Raw genomic sequence first — 21,682 nt, 5'->3', positions numbered from 1 at the left:
GCACCGCACTTGCTGCAGTGCCCCCTGAACAAAGCGCTGGAGCATTGAACCCCTCCTCGACCCGTACAGCCACCACCACGTCCCCGCAGGCATCCTGAAACCCAACCCAAGGGCGCCGTAGCACTGGTGCTGTCAACAGGCCTAGAACGGCATAGCCCAGGTGCACTGCCCAGAGAAGACGAATGCACACACGGTGTCTATGCCCATCCACACGCCCATACGCCCGCATCCAGGTGTGCGCGGGCGGACGAGGAGTCCCGCCCCGCCCACGCCTCCACCGCCCGCAGAGCCGGGCCGGGCCGGGCCGCGACCCCCCGGTGCCGGGCGCGCCCCGCGCACCCACCGCGCTCCCGCCGCCGGGCTGCGCGCGGGGGCGGCGCGGGCGCGGCGCTGCGGCGGGGCCGCGCCTGGCAGCGGCGGGAGAGGCAGCGGCGCCGCTCCCGCTCCGCGCCGCAACTTTCGGTCCGACGCCACCCCCTCGCCCTCGACCCCCGCAGGTAAGCGGCAGCACCCGAGTCCGGCGCGGGAGAGGCGGGCGGACCCTCACATGGCGGCCGCAAACTTTGGGGACGCGGGGAAGGGGCGCGGGGTGCGGGCAGGTGCGGGCGGGCCGGGGCTGAGCGGCTGCGGGGAGCGGCTGCTCCGGACCCCGGTGCGGCGCGGTGCGGAGCGGAGAGAGCGGGACGCGGCGCGGGGCAGCGGCGCGGGGGCGGCTGTGCGTTCGGGCCGGGGGAGCAAGTTGGGGAGCGGAGGTATGTATGGTGTGGGGAGCGGGTGGCAATGACATGCGGCTCCCTCCGGGCTTTAGTGGGGAGTGGGGGGGGGGGGTCTTTGGGTTTGGTTTTTATTTTTGCTTTTTTTTTTTTTTTTTTTTTAAATAATAGGGCACAGAGGAAAACGGTAGCGCACGATGCTGAGATCGGTGTTGTGGTGGCTGAGGCAGGTACCCGAGGAGCAGCAGGCGCTGGAGCAGCGTCGGTGATAGCCGGAGGTTCCCGTGCCTTTGCGAGGAAGGTCACTTTTGACACCCCCTGCCCCCCCTCTCAACTCCCTCCCCCCCTCTTTTTGCGAAGCCGTGCATCAGCAGCGTGGATTCCAAGAAGCAGTAGGTGTTTCTTGGCATTTTCACTGGGATTTTGGAAAGGGAAGCCGGGTAGTTAATGGGAAAAGATTGCGACGGAGCACGGGGATGCGGAGGCTGCACACAGCCCCGGGTTTGCAGACGTGGGGAAGTTGTCGAGATGGGGAAAGGGTCGGAAGCGGCGCGTGGAAAATGGTGACTGTGCCTTCGGTGACGAACGAATGGAAAGGAAAAGTGGGCCACCAAGAATTTTCCCTGTTTTGCAGTTTGCTGTCAGCAGAAGGTAAAGCATGTCCTTGCCAGTATAGAATTTTACATAAACAGCTGATGTTTACATAAGCCTCCATAAGTTTGTGAGAAACACGGGGAGCAGAAGACGTGGTGTTGGCTGAGCCCGGCCGTCCTGCTGCTCCGACCTGTGATAATTTTTCCTTTTTGCATTGTTGCAGAGTGAGAGCAAAGTGAGCAGCTGCACCTTCCCCCCAAGCAACCACCTGCGTTACGTATCTCCTCTGGAATGGACAATGGAACAGTCTCTGGCTTTATCATGATCAAAAACTTCTTCCTCTTCTGCGTCTCCATGAGTTTAGCCGGCCGCTTCGGGTAAGTTGCCAATTACGTTTGGATTTTTGCTGTGGCTTTTGGAAGGAAATGAAAAGCTTTGGCTCCATGCGGTGTGGAGCAGCAGAACAAAACAAGCAAGCTTTGCGTTTGATCTGAATGTAGCGGTGTTGGGATAAGGGGGGTGGGTTGCTTTCCTGCTCCACCTCAGCATCTCATACTGCTTCTGTAGGAGGGCTTGAGGGGGATGTGGGGAGCTTGGATGGGGCCTAAGTGATCTGAGCAGGGCACAGTACGGCGCAGGCAGTGCTGCACAGCAGGGCACAGGGTGTGCTCTAGACTGGGACAGACTGCTCACTGAGCAGCACTGGGACAGCTCAGAAGGACGGCCGAGTCGGAAACTTGCTGGGATAACCACAAATTGCATTTCTCAGAAGCGTGTAAGAAGGAATTCCATTTCCTGATTTTTGCTGTGGATGCTGTCTTGACGGTGACATTCAGAAAACTATATTGTGAAATACTCCTACGACTGTTCTTCAATAAACAGAAAAGCAGAAATCCCCTAGCTATCAATTTCCCCTAAACCTAGAGATCCTGTGGACTTTTCAAAATCAGGATGTGCCACTGAGCAGCATTTAGCAAGTGCCCTGGAAACGTAGGTTGGTTCTTCTTTTTTGTGGAGGAGAACAATTATTTATGATTTCACTAGAAGAAAGAAATGAATCCTCCCCATGTGCTGATTCACAAGCATGCCCATCAGTGCCTTGCTAGAAGAAGGTACAAAATGGAGATGCAAATCAGCTTCTGGTTTCAATTAAAATGTTTTTTTCCAGATTGGAACTGGAAGAAAGTCCAAACTTTGAAAGATGTCTGTCTGTACTGTAAACAGGACTGAGCCTTCTCTTCAGCGTGTGCCTTGTGCAGTCCCACAGTGAGCACGGTGCCGTGTCTGAGCAGCTGCAGACCTGAATACCACAGGGAGGGTAAAGAGCTGCAGTCCACTGTGGGCATCTTGGAAAAGCTGGAGCCTGCTTTCACTGCAGCCTAGGGCAAAACTCCCACTGGGTTTTCTAGTAGAAATGGAGAGGGCTTAGATGGCGTGGGACTGTTTGTCCCTTGTCTTAGCATGGCAGGGATTTAATAAACTATTCTCATACTGAGAAAGTCCTATGGGCTGTAACCCTTCCTGACCATCCTTCATCCCAACAGAAGGTTTCAGCTGCAGTAGTTTGGCAAGACCTTTTTGGTGCGGAGTTTGTCTACCTTGTAACTGCATTACTCCTCTAAGAGGAGAACAGATACGCAGTACTGCAGAACAGAGGGCCTAACTCTCCCTTTCAACTCCCAGGTAAACACTGAATCCCAGCCCCAAGTAGGTATCCTCGTGGCCCATAACCTGCCAGAGAAGGACAGCCAGGGGAATCTAGGACACTTGTTTTTGTGAGTTATCCGAAAGCTGCTGTGCACTAAAATGAGACCATCACGTAACTGCCCTCCCACCCCCCAATTTCTGATCTCGTAATTTTAGTCAGGGCCTGCAGAGATAAGCAGCTCCAATTCACTGCACCACTCACACGCTGCCTTAGGGCTGAATTTTGACCCTGCTCAAAAGACAGAGGATGCTCCAGCGCTTCTGTTTCAGAGGCAGAAGCAGTTTCAGAGTGTAATTTGCTAAGTGCTTTGGGACCGACTCTTCAGGACAGAGCGGTACAATTTGCATGTAGGCTGCTTTATTAACTGCTATGATCCAGAATCTAATACTGATCATACTTGCTGTTGCTATCAGATTATTTTTTATTAGCTTCATCCACGTTTGAATTGCCCTGCTACATTTCAGTGCCTTTAGCAGTGTACTAAACAAAAGTGATTGGTCAAATGGCCACAAATTAGACACAAAATACAGTAGGGCATTACAGATGAGGGCAGAGATTTGTCTATGGTTCTCCGTAGTCATTCCATGATTATATTAAATCATAAATACAGTGTTTGCTGACATAGCCAAAGCCACCTTTGGGGATTCTGATGCACAATGCCTGGTAAAATAAATAGGAATTATGTATCTCAGTCTCCTAGGCTACTTCAGAAATCTCAGCTAAAGTCTGTGATTAATGGTTAACATAAATGTGGAATGACTATTGAGTGCTATCCCCATCAGTAGGCTGTAGAGAAAGAAGGACGATAGGCATTGTTGTAGAAGTTATTTAAAGAAAAGTCACTTAATCAAACTTTCAAGACAGAGATTAAAGGAGAAGAGTATGCGAACCAAACCCTCCCACCCCAATTCTTGTTGCCTAACAGTGTTATGACCCCACTCTGCATAACAAGTCCAGCACAGGTTGAGGCTTTTTCAAGCTTCTGTGATTTCAGCCGGGAGTTGCATAATGCTGTAAGGAGCTAAGAGATGTTACTGAAGTATTTCAAGATAAGATAGTTGTCTTGAAGGTAAATATTTGGAATAGAGTAGACTAGACTAAACTAGAACATAATAGAAAACATAATAGAATAGCTCAGATGGAAAGGACCTACAAAGTTCATCGAGTCCCACTGCATGACCACTTCAGGGCTAACCAAAAGTTAGAGCATATAGCACTTAGACAGTAATTTGAATGATTAGAAATAAAATATAACTGTGAAGAGTGTTTTCAGATGAGATGAGAATCTGATTTCTTCCATCTGTTTGACATGAAGGATTGCACTGAATTCAGCTGTGTTTCATGTCTGCGAGGTCGGCAGGATCATGCTGCCAATAGCAAGCAGGAGGTGGGTGCTCTCCTGCCATCAGGTCAGAGGAAAAACAGAACAGTCTGGATGTGAGTCTTTGCAAGATTACTGTGGTGAGGCAGAACATCTTGGGTCGAGCACCCCATGGGTAGGATCCTGTCCCGACAGAGGGGTGCAGTGGCACTGCCGAGCACCCTGCCCTGTGTGGGCTGTCAGGATGGGTGACTGCTGCGGATGAGCAGGGAGATGTCCCACATGCCTGGCCCTGTGCCGACCCTCCCCGCTGCACACTGGCTCTTTGTTGCCAGCCCCAGGCTGCCCATGGACATCCCTCTTGATGTGCTGGCAGCACACGCTCCCCGCGCATGCTTGCATTTTGTCATGCAGTTTCAGGAATCTATCTGAGAGCTGAACCAGCAGGGACGGATGTTGTTGGTGTAACCACAGATCAGCTACCATCTGCTAATAATATTTGCAATTGTAGAAACAGGGTAAGCAGAAGATTGCAATTAAACGTAGCTGTAGCCAACGCAACACGTCTCTGCTCATGGTGAGACTCTCACTGCGGCAGCTTGGTGGTTTCACGTACTTTCCCACTAGCTCCCTGCCCTTATCACTGAGAACATAATCCTGCTATTTAGGCTAAGCATACCTCCCCTTCAGCCCGTGGCATTTACTTCACGTTGGTCTGTGCAGCACTGAGCAGCTAGTTCTGCTGGGTTACGCCTTGCTGAGTAGTCACATATGCCAGGGAGCTCTTCCTCATATTTTTAAGACTAATTTTCTGTAAATTATCATACACTTACATGGTTGTGCTCATCCATTTATGTTTTGTATCCTGTTTTTCTTTCTTCAGTGGCTCCAGATAACTTTTTGAACCCACCAGCCCAATTCAACAAATGGAAAAAAGGGTTTGCTAGAAATGCTGAGAGGCGGCACGTGGAGGTTCACCCTCCTGCCCAGCAGAAGGCTCCCTGTGAGCCTGTATTTGGCAGTCTGGAAGCTTAGGGGCGTGTTGGGATGTGCAGAATGGCTCTGGGGTGCTGAAATGGATGTTAAGGTGCAAGGGGGGTGAGGGTGATAACACCTTACCCTGTGGGAAACAGGCTTTCATCACAATGCTCACAGAAGGCTTGTACTTAGAAGGCTGTGAAGTACAGCTCTTGGTGAATAAAAGAATGACATTATTCTTAAAGGATCTCTAAGGGCCACTGAAGTTTCATTCTTTTCAGTCATCCTTCTCCCACATTCTGGTCTTTTGTGGAAGAATTGAGTTTTCAGTGCACAAATTCACAAAACAATATCAGCATTTTCAGATCTCAAGAATCGGTAACAAAGGGATGGTGAGATGCTCGTTTAGAGAAATGAATCTGTTTCTTCTGATATCTGGCCAGCTGACAGTATCCAGAAGTGTGTGAATGCATTCTCCACCATCTTCTACACAAACTGCTGATTTGTCTTGAGGCCTGGTGTAATTCCTAATCCTATTGAAGCAAGTTCTTGGAAACTTTATTCTTAGAGAGAAAAAATGCAGCTTTCAATCACAAAATACTCCTCAGTTATTTCTTTAGTGTCTCTCACTTAAAATAAGTGTTTCGGGATAATTATGAAGTATCCGTAATCTGTTTTCCTCTTATTGCAACAAAACAATGAATAGAATGTGACACGATTTTGACTAGATGGCAAAAAAGGCAATGATTAAAATGGTAAGCAATGAACTCATCAGAAGTGGTAGCTGAGCATTTTTAGAGAGTTATTGGATTTTACTCTGATGGCTCTTTCCTAAGCGTCTGATTTTTTCAGTCACCCTGAAACTGCAATATTAAATAAATGTAATGAGAAGTATTCCTGGTTGGTTTAGTTTGTGTTCAATAATGAGCTTTAAATTTAATTATCTTTGAATTTTCTTAGCATCTTCTAAGGCTCCTTCTTAGGTTCATTTTTACCCCGTAACTGAAAACATCCCCTGGAAAACATTTTTGGTTGCAACAAGAAGATAATGTGCTTAGCTACCAATTCTTTTTGATAAAACCTAGCCTTTATGCATGTGGAAATAATTGGTTTAAGATATCACCTGTGTTCTCGCTATTCGTGGAGCTATAGTATCTAATACACAACACATGTAACTTTGCCAGTACAGTCTTAAGGCTCTTATGTTGTAAAAGGCAACCTCAGCATTTACTCCAAAATGGGAATCAGCAATCTCAGGAATACACACAAAATGCTAACTTTTCTGTGAAATAAAAAGCAGCATTTGCATTAATGGCAAACAGTAATCCATCTACAGACGGAACTTCACACAATACTGACATTTCTCTGAAATTCAGCATCAGATGCCGTCTTTTTCGGGTAAAGTGATCTGCCAAATCTAAATTGGATTGCTGTTTTGCAGATGAAGTGCTGACTTTTTATGAGTTTTCATCCTAGTCACTTCCCCAGCTTTTTTTATCTATTAATTAGCTTTCCTTAGGAACTATACAAAACTATACACATATTTCAGTATTTAGGGTGTGTGTACTGTTGTGGTGAAATGTCTATAGCCAAGACAGAATGAAGGGCCATCAATTACTTGTATTATAGAAGAGGTTATGAGAGCTAATTGTATTTTGTCCCTTCCCCACAGAAATAGTTCAATGGAAATCTTCTCTCTGAGCTCAACTGGCGTTGAATTCAGACGTGAGCTCTAAAAATAACAAGCTTTTTCAAGAGCAGAGAAACTAGTGAAGCTTTGTATGCTGCATCCCTGGTACCGTACCTTTACAATAATCCCAGCTCAATATTTGCCATCCCTTGTTCCCATCGCCCATTGCACCACCTGTCTTTTACCTCTGCAGTCCACTTCTCCCCGTATCTTTCCTAATTGCCTGCAAATCTCCTCCGTATCTCTTAATTAGCAGAGAGGAGGTGGGCTGGTTTTGCTGAGGCTGTTTTTGAGCTACATACGTGCTGACTGGTCCAGTCAGCAAGCCAGAGGGAATAGATGGCTGCTGACCTCACATTTTTACTTAATGAGGCACTAATTTAGATCGCTCTCCCCTTGTCTAGTCACTGCTTCTCACGAAACTTGTGGGAATGAAATGAAGTTTGATCTCTCTGCCTCTTTGTCACATGCATTGGAAAGTGGGAATGGATTTCTACGTTGATGTGGTGGAACAGGCAGACAGCATGATGCATGTCTCTTTCTCATGAAAAAAAAAAAAGGATAAAAAGAAATAAGAAAAGTTTTAAATAGTGCTTTTACCAAAGCATTAATTATGATAGCTGAATAGGAAGAATCTGTGAAAATTTCATCTCCTGTCCTTTTTTGTTAGACTGCTGCTTGTAACACCTTTACTCAGTAGTAGTCTCATTCAATTATGATTGACAAACAGTATAGTCTTTTGTCTTGAATGGCTTGGCATACCAGGCAGGATGTCTAATGTCTCTTTAATCATAGAATCATAGAGTCATTAAGGTTGGAAAAGACCTCTCAGATCATCTAGTCCAGCCACCAGCCCACCCCCACCATGCCCACTCACCACATCCCTCAGTGCCACATCCACACGGTTCTTGAACACCTCCAGGGACAGTGACAACCACCTCCCATGGGCAGCCTGTGCCACTGCATCACTGCTCTTTCTGAGAATAAATTTTTCCTTAATTGCCAGCCTGAACTTCCCCTGGTGCAACTTAAAGCCATTACCTCAGTGCCAACATCCCCTATGCCATGAGGATCACTTCTGGCCAGGTGTTTCCTCATGATTTGGTGTTTTTAGGAATCACACTAGCTCCTTGCTCCCCTTTCCAGAGCGGCTTTGCAATCCTTTCTTTTTTCAGCAGAAGCACATGAGATGTAGTGGGGGACAGATGCACAACTGGGTCTGTCTGGGAGGGGTTATGTGACCACCAGCATGACCCATACATTGTGTCCCTGAAAATTCTGCACCAAAGGTGACTTGCGTGGGTGTCAGCAAGGTCCTGTTAGTGTAAGCCTTGTGGAGGGAAAACCAGGTTGAAGTCCTTTATTTTTCTTCTTCTAAATCCAGTTCTGCTAGGTAAGTATAGTGCATATTTTACAAATGTTCTGTAAGGCAGTTTATTCAGAGGAGTGCTTTGAGAGTCTCTATTTAATTATAGATTTATTTCCCTGCCGACTAATAGTAAATAAACAGAGATTTTATTTATTTTGTAATCTGTGGGTCACTCGGTCATGCTGAGTTCAGATTGTTTAAGTGTAAGTGATCTCTGTCCCTTGACAGGGTGCATAACGTGGGGTGTGGTTATCAGTGGAATGATGTGCCCTTTGTAGAAGATAAAACATTTGTTGGCAATTTCAGTAGAGATTTAAACTTGAATCAAGCACTGAGTCTGAGCAAGCTTGCTGTCTGAAGAGGTAATAATTGCTTGCTGCAGGTGAAGCGTTTTTATTGATAATCTTGAGGTAAGCAAAACCAGTAGTAACCACAGGATTCTCCTGAATGAAAATGAAATGGACTTTAATAAAGTGCAAGTTCCAGTTGTGCTTTGAGCTGGGGAATCCTTGTGGGTGCTTCTCTGTAAGCTAGCTTCAGATCTGAGCCCTGGGCACTTAGCAGACAAGTTTTGAATTAAATATGGTAATACTTTTTTCCATAACTCACTGAAATAAAGAAAGAGTTCAGATCAAGAGCAGAAAAAACCAAATCTGGCCGAAACTTTATGGATTGAGGCCCACTACATGCTGTTGTTATTTGCATACTACAAGGAGAGAAACTAATTAATTCAGAAGAGAGATGAGGAATGAAGAACTGTGGGTTTGGTACTGCAGTATTCCTTTCAGGAAAAAACAAGGAGCAAATGAAATGAGAGGGGGGAGGGCAGGCTCCTGTCATGAAGTTTCCATGAGCCTGACACTCCTTGATGCTAACAGCTTTTGATGAGTCTCTTTTCTTTTGCATGGAACAGCTTATCTCAAACGCCGACAGCACCAGGAAAAGAGGACACCAATGATAACATTACCATCTTCACCAGGATCTTGGATGGCCTGCTGGATGGCTACGACAACCGGCTGCGCCCAGGACTAGGAGGTAGCAGAAGTGGGTGGCTGTGGCCAGTGAGCGTGCAGGCGGTGATCAGTGACCCCCTGCCACCCTCCCACAGAATTGCAGAATCATGGAGTCACTGAGTTTGGAAAAGACCTCTTAGATCATCTAGTCAGCTGTCTCCGTACCAACAGTATTGCCCACAAAACCATGTCTCTAAGCAGGACACCTGCTATCAGCACAGCCTTGACAAGAGGGATGGGTTTCATTAACCAAACAGGGCCAAGAAAACAGACTTGTCTTCTGGCAAGCAGGGCTCCGTACAAGAGTAACTGAAGGTTTTTTCTTTTGGTCGTGTGAGTCATTTAAGTTGAATCAGGAGAGCATGTATGATGCATGCTTTCTGTGACTGAATACAGTTTGGGTTTCTTTTCTCTTTCTTTTAAGGTGAGCGAGACAGAGTGCTATCAGGTTGCTGCAGGGTTCCCTAGCTGGTCAGCATGTATAAAATTATGCCAGTGACAAGAATCTCTGTTAAAAACAGAACCCCAAACCACCTGTATTTAGACAGCTACAGCAAAGCTCTATTGATACATCATTTCAATAACCTCTACAGCAGCTATTTTAAAGCTGTAACATGTGAGTAGTTACTTGCCATCCTAACCCTGTTGAGCCCTCCCTCAGCTCTCTTTCCTCCAGATTTCTCTCATCTTCTACTCATGTGTAAACCATCTGTTATGTTTCTTCATGGCCCTTTTTTAATCCGACTACCCCCACCCCTTCCTCTTATGAGACCAACACATTGCTTTCGTTCCTTTCACTCCTTCTCCTCTCACTTTACACAGATATGCTTGAAAATAGGGCTCAGTGCTCCCATCTTATGTAACGAACTTCTGAAATTTCTAGGAAGCTATGCTTATAGTCCTCTAGGTCTCCCTTTGGGCCTCTGCCCTGAGGACTCTTAGGCCGTCTCTTGGCATTCCTCTATCAGCACTCTTGGCCTCAGAGTCTAAAAATTCCTTTGTCAGCCTTGTGACCAATAGGCCTTTTGGCCTTTGGTTTAGGCCTCCCTCTAGATCTCTAAGGCTCTAGGCCAGCCTCTAGGTGTCTTGGCATCGAGGCCTCAAGGCACTCCTCTGAGCTTCAGTCTTGAGTCTTCAGAATCTGGTCAGTAGAACTAATTTCACCTAACCTTGAACAACTGTAGTACAAATGTCTGCCATCAAGCAAATCAGCCTGGTAAGTGGAGGGAAACAGGTCTTTTCAAGGCATACTTGCCCTATGGTGGGTGTTGAAACTGAAGTCAGGGGTACTGCAACCTTGAAGGGCCAGTTTCTTTCCAGTGATCATAGGGAAAGAGCCTGGGCTCTCAGTGGTTGATGTTTGCGTTTGATCAGGAATGAAATGTCTCCTTAAACATTTTCTTAATTTCAAGCTTTTGGGGATTTTGGAGTGATTCAGAAGTTGTTAAAAGAGAAATGCATCAGAAGCACGAACTGCATCTTAAAGCAATTACTGACTCAGAGTCTATATTTGTTGCAGAGAGAATAACTCAGGTGAAAACAGACATCTATGTTACCAGTTTTGGCCCTGTGTCAGACACAGAGATGGTAAGTTCTAGCACATGGCTTCCGACTCACTTGTGTTTACTGCATTCAAGTTATTTTCAGAATCATCACTGCTGCTCTGACCCTGTGCTAACCTGCCTCTTTCTCTGTGCAAGGAATACACCATAGATGTGTTTTTCCGACAAAGCTGGAAGGACGAAAGGCTTCGATTCAAAGGACCTATGCAGCGTCTCCCTCTCAACAACCTGCTCGCCAGCAAAATCTGGACGCCAGACACTTTTTTCCACAATGGCAAGAAGTCTATTGCTCACAACATGACGACACCGAACAAACTTCTGCGCCTCGAGGATGACGGCACTCTGCTCTACACAATGAGGTAATACCCTGGATTCATTTGCTCTTATGCAGTTTTTCCCAGCTAGATCTGCAAATTCAGGAGGGGAGCATGGCACTTGCCCCACCCACAGCACAGCCATGCAACCAGTCATTCGCACATATTTATACGAATATCAAGAAAAGAGGAAAACGTAATCACTGCCTACAAATACCAATTAATTTGTAGCTTCTGAATACTGCTGGTGCTTAGATATTTCCTTTGATTAAGTGGAAAACATATTCTCAACAGATTTGATGATTCTGTACAGCTTTTTTACTGCGGATCTGTTCCCTCTTACTGTTTGTGTTTGTAGCTGCAGTGCTAGCTGCAGAACTGTCCCAAAGGCCACAGACTGGCATCTTGTTCTGGGGCACTACAGTTTGAACCTTTGAAGCTTTTGTTATTACTTTATTTCACTAATTGTTCTAAAAGGCAAATCATCACAGGGATAAATGAAGTATGCTAGAAGCACTGAGGAGCTGTTTTAGCAAGTATTTTCCTGAAAACAAAGCTGGCAGTGCACTGACAGAGGAGCAAATTGGCATCTGAGTTCTTCAGGGTTGTGCTCCTCATCTGATTAGAGGATACTGTCAGGCTTCATCATTGCACAACCTAGATATTATATATAATATCAGTGGCATTAGAGGATTGTCTGAAGTTCTTCTCAGGCCAAATCCCATGTCAGTATATGGCGATTTGCTCATTAAAAGTAATTAGGCTGTAGTAATTAAGACTTCCGTGTATCTTCGGTAGAGTTTTTTTTTCTGAGAGTGTAGTCATACAGGCAACACTTGAAAAGAGATGAAAGAAAAAGCCTATTCTAAGCTTGTCAGATAGGAGCCTGTAGTGATGCATGACACTCAGCAGTGTGGCTGAGGACCTGGCATTAGGTGCAGCAGTGCCTTGTAATGAGGATTTTGAGCACCTTCCCCCCAGTGAAGTTAAGCATTCCTGTCCTGCTGTGAGGCTGGCTCTTTAGGTCTAGTGGGGGGGGGGCTCCGAGTGGTTAGCATTCCTTGGGCTCAGGGATTACACTTCTGTATGGAGGCACCTAGAGTTTCTTAGGGTTTATTTCAGATGTTCTGGTCCTGATTATTTACTTGCTATTTGACCCTATTGTTAAATCCCTTCCCTTGAATGGAACACAGGAAAAGAGATTTAGGAGATGTAAGGTATCCTTAAGTACATCCTTACAGCTTTAGATAATCACATTTGTAACTGCTCAACTGCTGAAAAAGCTAAGAGGTGATACAGGTCATGTTGAGAAGAAGGAGAAAAAGCTCACTTTCTTTTCTGCTATACATATTGCTGTTTTTTTTTCTCATGCTTTTTGCTGAATTACTGATTGCTGCAATAGAATCGCAGAATCATTATGGTTGGAAAAGACCTCTCAGATCACCCAGTCCAGCCACCAGCCCACCCCCACCATGCCCACTGACCACATCCCTCAGTGCCACATCCACATGGTTTTTGAACACCTCCGGGGACGGTGACTCCACCACCTCCCTGGGCAGCTGTGCCACTGCATCACTGCTCTTTCTGAGAAGAAATTTTCCCTAATATCCAACCTGAACCTCCCCTGGCACGAGGTGGGGCCATTACCTCTTTTCCTATCACTGTTACCTGGGAGAAGAGCCAACCCTCACCTCACCACAACCTTTCAGGTCACTGTAGAGAGCAGTAAACTCCTGAATCTGATATGTGAGGATATGCATACATGTTTAGATTAATGAAAGTAAAAATAATTATAAGAGAAACCTGTTTCAAAAAAATGTTGGTAACTCTTGCCTTAAAAGTAGCCCCAGAGCAGCCAGGGCTACCTTCATGCACCCCCAAAGACTGCCACTGATGTGTTCCCTGGTGATTTTTAAGCAATTAACAGAGCCACCTGAAGAAACAGAACAAGACTTGGGCAAGCTGCCATTACCTCTCAGCTGCTCTGTGGAAGTGGCTCTGTCAGGGAGGAGTAAAACCAGGGACACAGGCTGTAGGTATATCAGAGGGAGGGCTGCCCTGCTCCAGCAACATTTGGGCTTAGTTCAGATGTTCTTGTTGTCCTGCTACATGTCTTTACCAGGCAACCTTGTTTCATTGGCTCATAACCCAAGTGGCAGCAGCAGAGATAAGGAGGCCTCAGGCAGCCTTACCCACCCTTCTACAAGGAGCCTGGGGAATTATGTTGGATGGCTGCTGACACACTCAAAACATTAGGTTAGGGCTTCTTGGGATTTGTCTTTTTTGTAGGCTACAGAAGATGCAGAATACTTTTGTAGCCTAAAAAACATGAAACAATTTTTTTTTTCTTTTTGTGTAGAGTATTCAGTGTGGGTGTGCATGTGTATGGAAATAAATTCCTACTAACCGTGCTGTATGTGATAAGAAATGGAGTGCAAAGCTTTTTAAATAGCTTCCTTTCCACTATTGCAAGTAATAACTTTTTAAAAATAAAGTAGTGTACATCCTATTCTGTTCAAACTCACACTGGGAGGCTGCTGTGATAAGATGCAGGGAGCTGTACTGCCTTCAGGATCATAGTTTGTCTTGATGGGTAGTTCAGCAGCAGTAGTGGTGCTGTGCCAGTAGGCAGTGGAAGAGCCTAACCTGACCGTGCAGAGTGGCTATGACCTGTGCTTAGCCCCTCAAGCAGATCCTGACAGAGATATGGCTCCTCAGTGCTGACAGAACGGCATTCCCTGAGAAATTAGGATGGTGGGGGCAGGTCTTCTTGTCTCAGCAGCAGTGTGCTGGTGGAGGATGCTGGACCTCAGCTGGGGCATGAGCCTTGTGTTCTGCAGGTCCCACCCCACTCACTTGGCTCACGGGATCTGGAGATGTGGAGACAGCCCTCCCTTAGCTCTTCATCCCCCTCATTTCCAAGGAGGAATTGTGAGCTTCCCAGACTGTACGTAGGAGTGATCTGCGCTGAGAGGATTGGACCCTCTGTCATTGACAAAGATGCCGGAATTGCTTTTGCAACCTCGCATCTGGCTGCCTGAATGAAGAGGAGGAAAGCAGCTGAGCTGACGCTGACCCTCCCCTTATTTGACTTCCAAATATACCAAGTTTGATCAGCTGAGCAAACTTCCAGCTTTAGCACTTGGCAGTACATATATTTTCATGATAAGTGTGTTTACTTATAAAGAGAACTGAATTTTTTGCATGTTACATTCCATGATTTGTAGTTTAGGTCAGGAGTTGGAAGGATATATTTTGCTGCAGAACTGCAATAAATATGCTTCTGTAACGTGCAGTATTAAAACTCTACTGCCTGAACATAAGAACACAATGTGCTCTTTAGATAGATTAAATAAACAACAATATTCTCTGCGGGGAATAGCTTAATAATTCAGATTGTCTTTGATTTAGTCGGCCTTATCTCTTTTATTTTGTTGTCATGGTTTACAAATGATACGCCGCTGAAGTGAGCGCTGCAAATTCTTTTTTTGCCCCTAGAGGGGAGTGTTGTCTGCAGCTCCATTTGCAATTGTCTCTTTTTTTATTTTCCTTCCATAAGGGTGCTGTGGTAGAGGGCCCCGATTTCACTCATCTGTATAGAAAATGGCTTTGTAAAGGCAGGCAAAAATTTTATTCTTCCATCCCTTCTATTTACATTATCTGCGTTGAGAAATAAATGCTATTAAAAGCATAAAGCTCATTTGTTCTTTAAAACTGTTGTGCATCAAGGACAGTGAATTAAGCAGCCCTTTCAAGCTAAGAGAACTCAACTGTCTCAGTGAGCAGCCTTTCTGTACTTGATGGGGGATGACTGCAAAGATTGCAGCTTTGATAAACTTTGCTGTAGAACACTGGAAGAATGCTGTTAGTCTGCCTTTCTTTTTTCTTTTTTTGCCAGAAATTGTGTGAAGCAGATGATGTTTGCCTTTGGAACATAACTGAGCTTTTGGCCAGCAGTTGATAGACAACTGAAGTTGATTTTCTTTCAGCTTTTAGATGCTGAACATTCTTTTCATCTCATCACAAGGGCTAAGCTCCTTGGAGTCCCATTCTTTGGAGTCCCAAACCTTTGGTTTGAATGGACCCAGGCCACCTTTGCTACCTCTAGGTATCTAAACATCTGCCATAATTTGGAATTTTAACTGTCACGTGGTCGTGTGTGCGATGTGGATGCAAATAATTTCCTCTCTACTATTACAACAATTGAAGGTTGCCAGAGATTCTGGCCGTGGTTACATTTAAATCACAGAATCATGGAACCACAGAATAGCTTGGGTTGATGGACACCTTAAAGCCCACTTGGCTTCAACCCCTGCCCTGGGCAGGGCTGCTCCCCACCAGCTCAGGCTGTCCAGGGCAACCTGGCCTTGAGTGCCTCCAGGGATCTGTTGCATTAAGCTGCATCTGCGTAATTTACTGGCTTGAGAGTGCAGGCATTTGCCTGTATGGTTAAGAAAGTCCCAAAATCTTCTGTATGGCTCCAAAATACACTTATCTTTACTGTTTGTGGAAGTCATTTAAAATTCAGTGTTGCGTAGATGGGCCATCCACTTGATGGCAGCATCAGCACGTTGCTGGGCATTCTGAGTGGATGCATAGTTTACCTAGCTGGAAATGCTAATTCCTGTATTAGCACTCAGCGTTAAAATTGCATGTGCAAGTTTACACATGTTCTGGATGCACATTAGCACACAGTCTGCTCTTCTATGAAGCACACTTCCTTAGCGAGCTAGCAATTTCATACTGTAGAGCTGTTGACTATAAGACCAACTGACGGGAAGATGCAGTGCTGTTTTCAAGGCTTCCATTGGAAAAGCTAGCTTTTGTTTGCTTGGGTCTTTTTTTTTTGGGGGGGGGGGGTATTTATTTATTTATTTTTAAGGGAAAAATAGTTCTGTGAGAAATGTGTGGATTTGCAAGCACTGGTTGGGCCAGAAAGTGCCCTTTCCCAGATGCAGCTTTGCTTGCATGGCCCTGAGTGAGGAGTGACCAAAAAATCTATAATTTAAAAAGAGATGTTAATCTTCAGTCAGTCAGCCTTCTAGTTGAGAATATTCCTGTTCAAATTGTGCATGTTGTTCTTACTTCAGAGGGAAGGTCTCGTTTATGCATCCATTTATATTTACAGAAAAGGATCTGGCAATGCTTTGGGCATTGTATGAATACTGCAAAACTAATTGGGAGCTATCAAACCATACAAATGCACGTTTCCTTTCAATGTGTTAAAGACCTGCTGCCTCTGCTTTCCTATTCAAAGTTTGAAAAGCCTGAAGCTAGAAGAAAAAAAAGTAATTTCTTCACCTTGGGCTGAAGCTTACAGAGTGGTGAAAAACTGCTGTGATGCCAAGGACTCTCAGCTGCTTATCATCGATTCAGATTTTGACAGAGGAAGAGAAAGTCGGGATAGACAAAGTGAAAGGCCCTCCCCTGAGGACAGTGTATCAGCAGGATTCTTGTTTTAACACCCCGTGTATCAGTTCCAGTTTCTCTGTTTTTAATGCACATTGCCCCGTTTCTCAAAAGTTGTCCTTCAAGGAACTGAGATTTGTTGCTTCAAAAAATCCAGAGATGAAATTACCCAGAGGGAGGGAAAGGCACAGGAGGAGGCTGTGGTGTAACATATTAAAAACGAGCAATTATTATCTGTTCAAATATAGTCCCTTAGAAGAGTGTATGACAGTACCCTATTCTGCTGGTAATAAAGGTGGGTAGAGCCCTTCTGAGACCTTCATCACAGAGACATGAACTCTCACAGCAAGAGTAACATTGATTAAAAGACAAAACCCAAACTGGAGCCAGTCCATCTTTGGATAAGGGAGATGTGTGGCTGGACTTTGAGGGGTTACAAAAGATTTAGCTTCAGTTATAGCTCTGTGCTGAGCACAGGAGTCGTTCTGTCTTTTTGTTGGGGGCAGCAGGTACAGTTTCTGTCCAATTTCTATTTTTTAAGAATGAACCAGGACAAGTATTAGTTGTTGCTGCAGACAGAGCAAGCTGAAACTCTGTCTGTGTGTGGAAAGGAGGGGATGACCGAACAGAGGAAGGAGTGGAGTCATGCCCTGATGGCTATCCTCTGAGTATTCGCCGCTTCATTGGTAACTTTGTCTTTGCCCAAATCTGTGGACAGGTCACAGCTTCTGTGGGCAGAGCTTCAGGAGTACCCGGTAGGTGCTGAGGAATTGCTTTGGCTACTTGCTTTTTTAATCACCAAGGGAGCAAAGCATTGCAGTGAACTCTCTCATCATTTCACTTAAACTGAAATTAAAATCTTCATCTGCCAAATTGGAAATACCATCCCCTGAAGTACAGTTATGTTTGCACTGAACCAGTAACCTGCCAGTGAGCAATCTGTAACACACAGTGGCGGTGCATGGTTGGGATCCTCCTCAGCTAATTTCATTCATCTGTAATGTTGATGGCTGCAGCTGAGTCTCTTGGCTCAGAATTGCTCCCAGCACAAAGAAGGGAATTTTTTAAGAAGTTGGTCATCTCCATTGTTGTAGATACCTCCTCCAGTGTAAAAGATGCTTATTTCTCTCCACTCTTTAAGGGGGTTTCTATTTTTTTCACAGCCTCAAAAAAAAAAAGATCCTGGGAATGCTACTGTTGATATCTTTGATTAGTCATAGAATCACAGAATCATAGAATGGCCTGGGTTGAAAAGGACCTCAGAGATCATCGAGTTTCAACCCCCCTGCTATGTGCAGGGTCACCAACCACCAGACCAGGCTGCCCAGAGCCACATCCAGCCTGGCCTTGAATGCCTCCAGGGATGGGGCATCCACAGCCTCCTTGGGCAACCTGTTCCAGTGCGTCACCACCCTCTGAGTGAAAAACTTCCACCTAATATCTAACCTAAACCTCCCCTGTCTCAGTTTAAAACCATTCCCCCTTGTCCTATCACTATCCACCCTTGTAAACAGCTGTTCCCCCTCCTGTTTATACGCTCCCTTCAAGTACTGGAAGGCCACAGTGAGGTCTCCTCGGAGCCTTTTCTTCTCCAAGCTAAACAAGCCCAGTTCCCTCAACCTTTCCTCATAGGAGAGGTGCTCCAGCCCTCTGATCATCATAGTGGCCCTCCTGTGGACCCACTATAAGAGCACCATGTCCTTCCTGTACTGGGGGCCCCAGGCCTGGACGCAGTACTCCAGATGGGGCCTCACAAGAGCTGAGTAGAGGGGCACAATCACCTCCCTCTCCATGCTGGCCACCCCTTTTTTAATGCAGCCCAGAATACTGTTGGCCTTCTGGGCTGCAAGCGCACACTGCTGGCTCATATCCAGCTTCTCATCCACCATGATCCCCAAGTCCTTCTCCGCAGGGCTGCTCTCAAGGAGTTCTTCCTCCAACTTGTATAAATTGCCCCAACACAAGTGCAGCACCCTGCACTTGGCCTTATTGAACCTCATTAGGTTTTCATGGGCCCACTTCTCTAGCCTGTCCAGGTCCCTCTGGATGGCTTCCCTTGTATCCCATCTTATCTGCTTATTTCCATTGGAGTTTCCCCCCCCCCCCCCCATGCTCACGTAGTCTGGAGGTTGGCAGTGTGCAAGCTGAGAAAAGCTATGGAATGTTCTGGGCAGCAGCTGGTCCTCTAGTTGTGTTGTGGCGAACTTGCAGTTTCCTCTTCATGCAACATAAAGCCGAAGGCTGTGCAAGTGCAGAACACGTGAGCATACTTAAATTGGGTTCACTCCTCCACTTTTGTCTAGGTGCGTGTAGGAGGGAATATATTATAGCTTAGGAAGAATAAAAGAAACCCCCATAAATTGCAGTCCTGCCTTCGGTAGTTTAGATGAAGGGAAAAGACTTTGTATATATGATAAGAGGAAAGCTGGTGAGAAGAAGGCTGTCTAGCAAGGGATGCCAGAGGTCTGTGGCTTAGCTAAGAGCTGGTGATCAGGAAGATGCATTTGAGAGTTTGCATTTTGTATGGTTTTGTAGAAAATGAGGGTTGAAGGATTTTGAGAATGGGGATGTTTGGTATTGATAGTCACTCAGAAATAAATGGGAAGCATTGCAAGTTGAGATGGAAGCTTCTTAGGTCTAACATGCTTCAGAATATTTTAGGAGATGAACGAATTAGGGTGGAGGAAGAAATGATTCCTTAAGCAACACAATTACGATGTAGGAAATTGATGGTAATTTACCCTTCTCTGAAGGCTTCATCAAGTTACTAACACATATAGCAGAAGAAAGTGATGCAGTAGGCTGGTTCCTTGTGTAATGTTTTGGAGCTCTAGATGGTTTGTCTGAACTGTGGAAGATAATCAAAGATTTCAGCTTTGTGTTTAGGGCTGCCAAATCATAATCCCTCCTACCTATCTTACCATGTGGATATCGGTCTAGATGCAAGAGAGTCCAAACACACTGGTACTGCCCATCTGGTCTACCTCATCCTTTATTACTTTCTAAATCTGGCTCATTTATCTATATAGAAAATAGTGGCTGTTTCTGTGCCTGTCTGTATAAATATAAAGGCTGTATGATCTAGGAGGAAAGAACAGAATGGTTGTGCATCCAGATGACTCTGAGCCAAGGGAGGAATGTGTGCCATACTTACAGACAGAAATAGAGGAAATGAAGCCCCTTTGGCCAGTTAGAAAATCTGCGCTGATCAAGCTGTTTAATTGCCAGTATCAAAATTGGAGGGTGGGTACACTGTGCCATGTCCAGCTTAGTCCTTATCCTCCATCTCCTCTGGCATGTGTCAGAGCTTTCTGTGCTCCCTTCCTACTCATGTACTTGGGTCTTCTACTGAAAGGAAGGACCACATAATCCCATGTGCAAATCAGGCACTGCTGTCCATTGCTTGTCACCAAATGGGATGATTTTCTCTTGAGAACTAGTGAGAAGCCAATACACAACAGTACAAGAACAGTTGTATTTCTCTCAGTTGGCGCTGAGCTGAACATGCCACTGAAGGGCCATGCTGATTACATGATCGTGACTGAAATATGTAACGTGGACATGGGGCAGTGTATGGCATATCAGAATGAAGTATGAGTTCATTGAGGTGTTGTTTCCCACTCTAACCACATCAACAATTGTGTCAGCTTTTTGACATTGCTAGTACTAGTTAGATTTTTTGGTTTTAATTCAAGAATTAAGTAGAAATAGAAGCTACTGCAGTAGTGGAGAGATTTGAAGGCCTTCTTTGTGGAGTTTAAAGGAGTATTCATCATATATAAGGAACTAGAAGGGAAAGAAAGCTTGGAGATCCTTTTAAGTGATACTGTCAGGTAGATGGGTGTGATACTGTGCTATGCATTCTGTGTATCGTATTTATAGCGTAGCCATATTGATGTAAAATTTCTCTAGGAAAGTAAAATTTATAGGCAGAAAACCTAACTCAAGTCTTGATTGCCCAAAATCTTGTTATTGTTTCTTTTTGGCTGCACCAGTTATTCTAATAAAAATAAAGCTTTTTCCAGCAAGTTTTATCGTGTGGATGGATCATTTTTGTTGCCCAGTGAGGTGGTGGATGCCCCGTCCTTGGAGACATTGAGGTCAGGCTGGACCAGGCTCTGAGCAACCTGATGTAGCTGTAGGTGTCCCTGTTCATTATTGGGAAGTTGGACTAGATGATCTTTAAGGGTCTCTTTCAACTCAAGAAATTACATGATTCTGTGATGAGACACCTTGCTTGGCAAGGATGCATAAGCATAAATTCAATGCTTCATCCATTGCTTTTGTACGTATTGAAGAAATAATGTTGAATAAAAGGTGTTACCTCTATGGTAAAGTCCTGCTAGGAGCTGGAAACGTGAATATTTCTTTCTCTCTCTAAACCCCCATCAAAGATCAGATAATTTAAGCACTCTGTTGGTTGTTTCATTGCCTTTCTAAGTATCTCTTATACATAGAGGGTGAACATCTAACTCTGCATCTGTCTAGACAGTGTGCTCTGGGCACACAAAGGTCATTCACATGCAGGGAGTGGTATAGCTTTTGAGATCAATTCCATCCACCTCTGATCATCTCAGGATCACCTAGTCTTCCACATAGTTAATCTAGACAGTTAAAGACTTGTCCCCTCACTTCCACATAAGCTATGTGTACGGGAATTGTTGAATCACAGGCTGAACCTCTGATTGATCAACTGAGGCAAGCAGTGAGTCAGCCACAGGAACACAGGTGAAGACAATTCACCTGCGTGACCAGAAGGGGTAAAGCCTGGCTGCACCTCTCCTAGACCCCATTTAAGGGCTGACTGCCACTGAGGAAGGATCTCTTTCTGGAGATTGCTCCTCTTGGGGTGTTCTTGCAAGTCTACAAAACAGGTGAGCACTTTCCATTTGTTTCAGATTATCTTTTCCAACATGATAATCTTTCTAGATTTACCATCTGTGGATACCAACCTGACCACGCTATTCTGTATATTTATTGATTATACAACACCATTCTGTATATTTGTTGA

The 21,682-nt window shown here is 45.2% G+C and overlaps 1 protein-coding gene across 5 annotated transcripts in view; it reads left to right on the top strand.

Moving 5' to 3' along the window:
- Positions 1 to 394: 394 nt before the first annotated feature.
- GABRA5 (gamma-aminobutyric acid type A receptor alpha5 subunit) overlaps positions 395 to 21,682 on the top strand; it is a 55,951-nt gene continuing 34,663 nt past the window's right edge. Inside the window, exons 1-6 of one of the 5 annotated variants that reach the window (XM_004938469.5) lie at positions 395 to 497; positions 885 to 1,014; positions 1,531 to 1,684; positions 9,287 to 9,408; positions 10,906 to 10,973; positions 11,087 to 11,307. In XM_004938469.5, the coding sequence (XP_004938526.1) occupies positions 1,599 to 1,684; positions 9,287 to 9,408; positions 10,906 to 10,973; positions 11,087 to 11,307 (497 nt within the window). In that variant the 5' untranslated portion in view covers positions 395 to 497; positions 885 to 1,014; positions 1,531 to 1,598. The other 4 variants (XM_004938468.5, XM_046903922.1, XM_046903924.1 and 1 more) reach the window with 4 other exon arrangements.

The sequence above is a fragment of the Gallus gallus genome, chromosome 1 (assembly GCF_016699485.2).
Source record: "Gallus gallus isolate bGalGal1 chromosome 1, bGalGal1.mat.broiler.GRCg7b, whole genome shotgun sequence".
In the NCBI taxonomy this organism is placed as follows: Eukaryota; Metazoa; Chordata; class Aves; order Galliformes; family Phasianidae; genus Gallus; species Gallus gallus.
The sequence above is the reverse complement of the archived record's forward strand: the minus strand, read 5'-3'. Positions and strand labels throughout refer to the sequence as shown.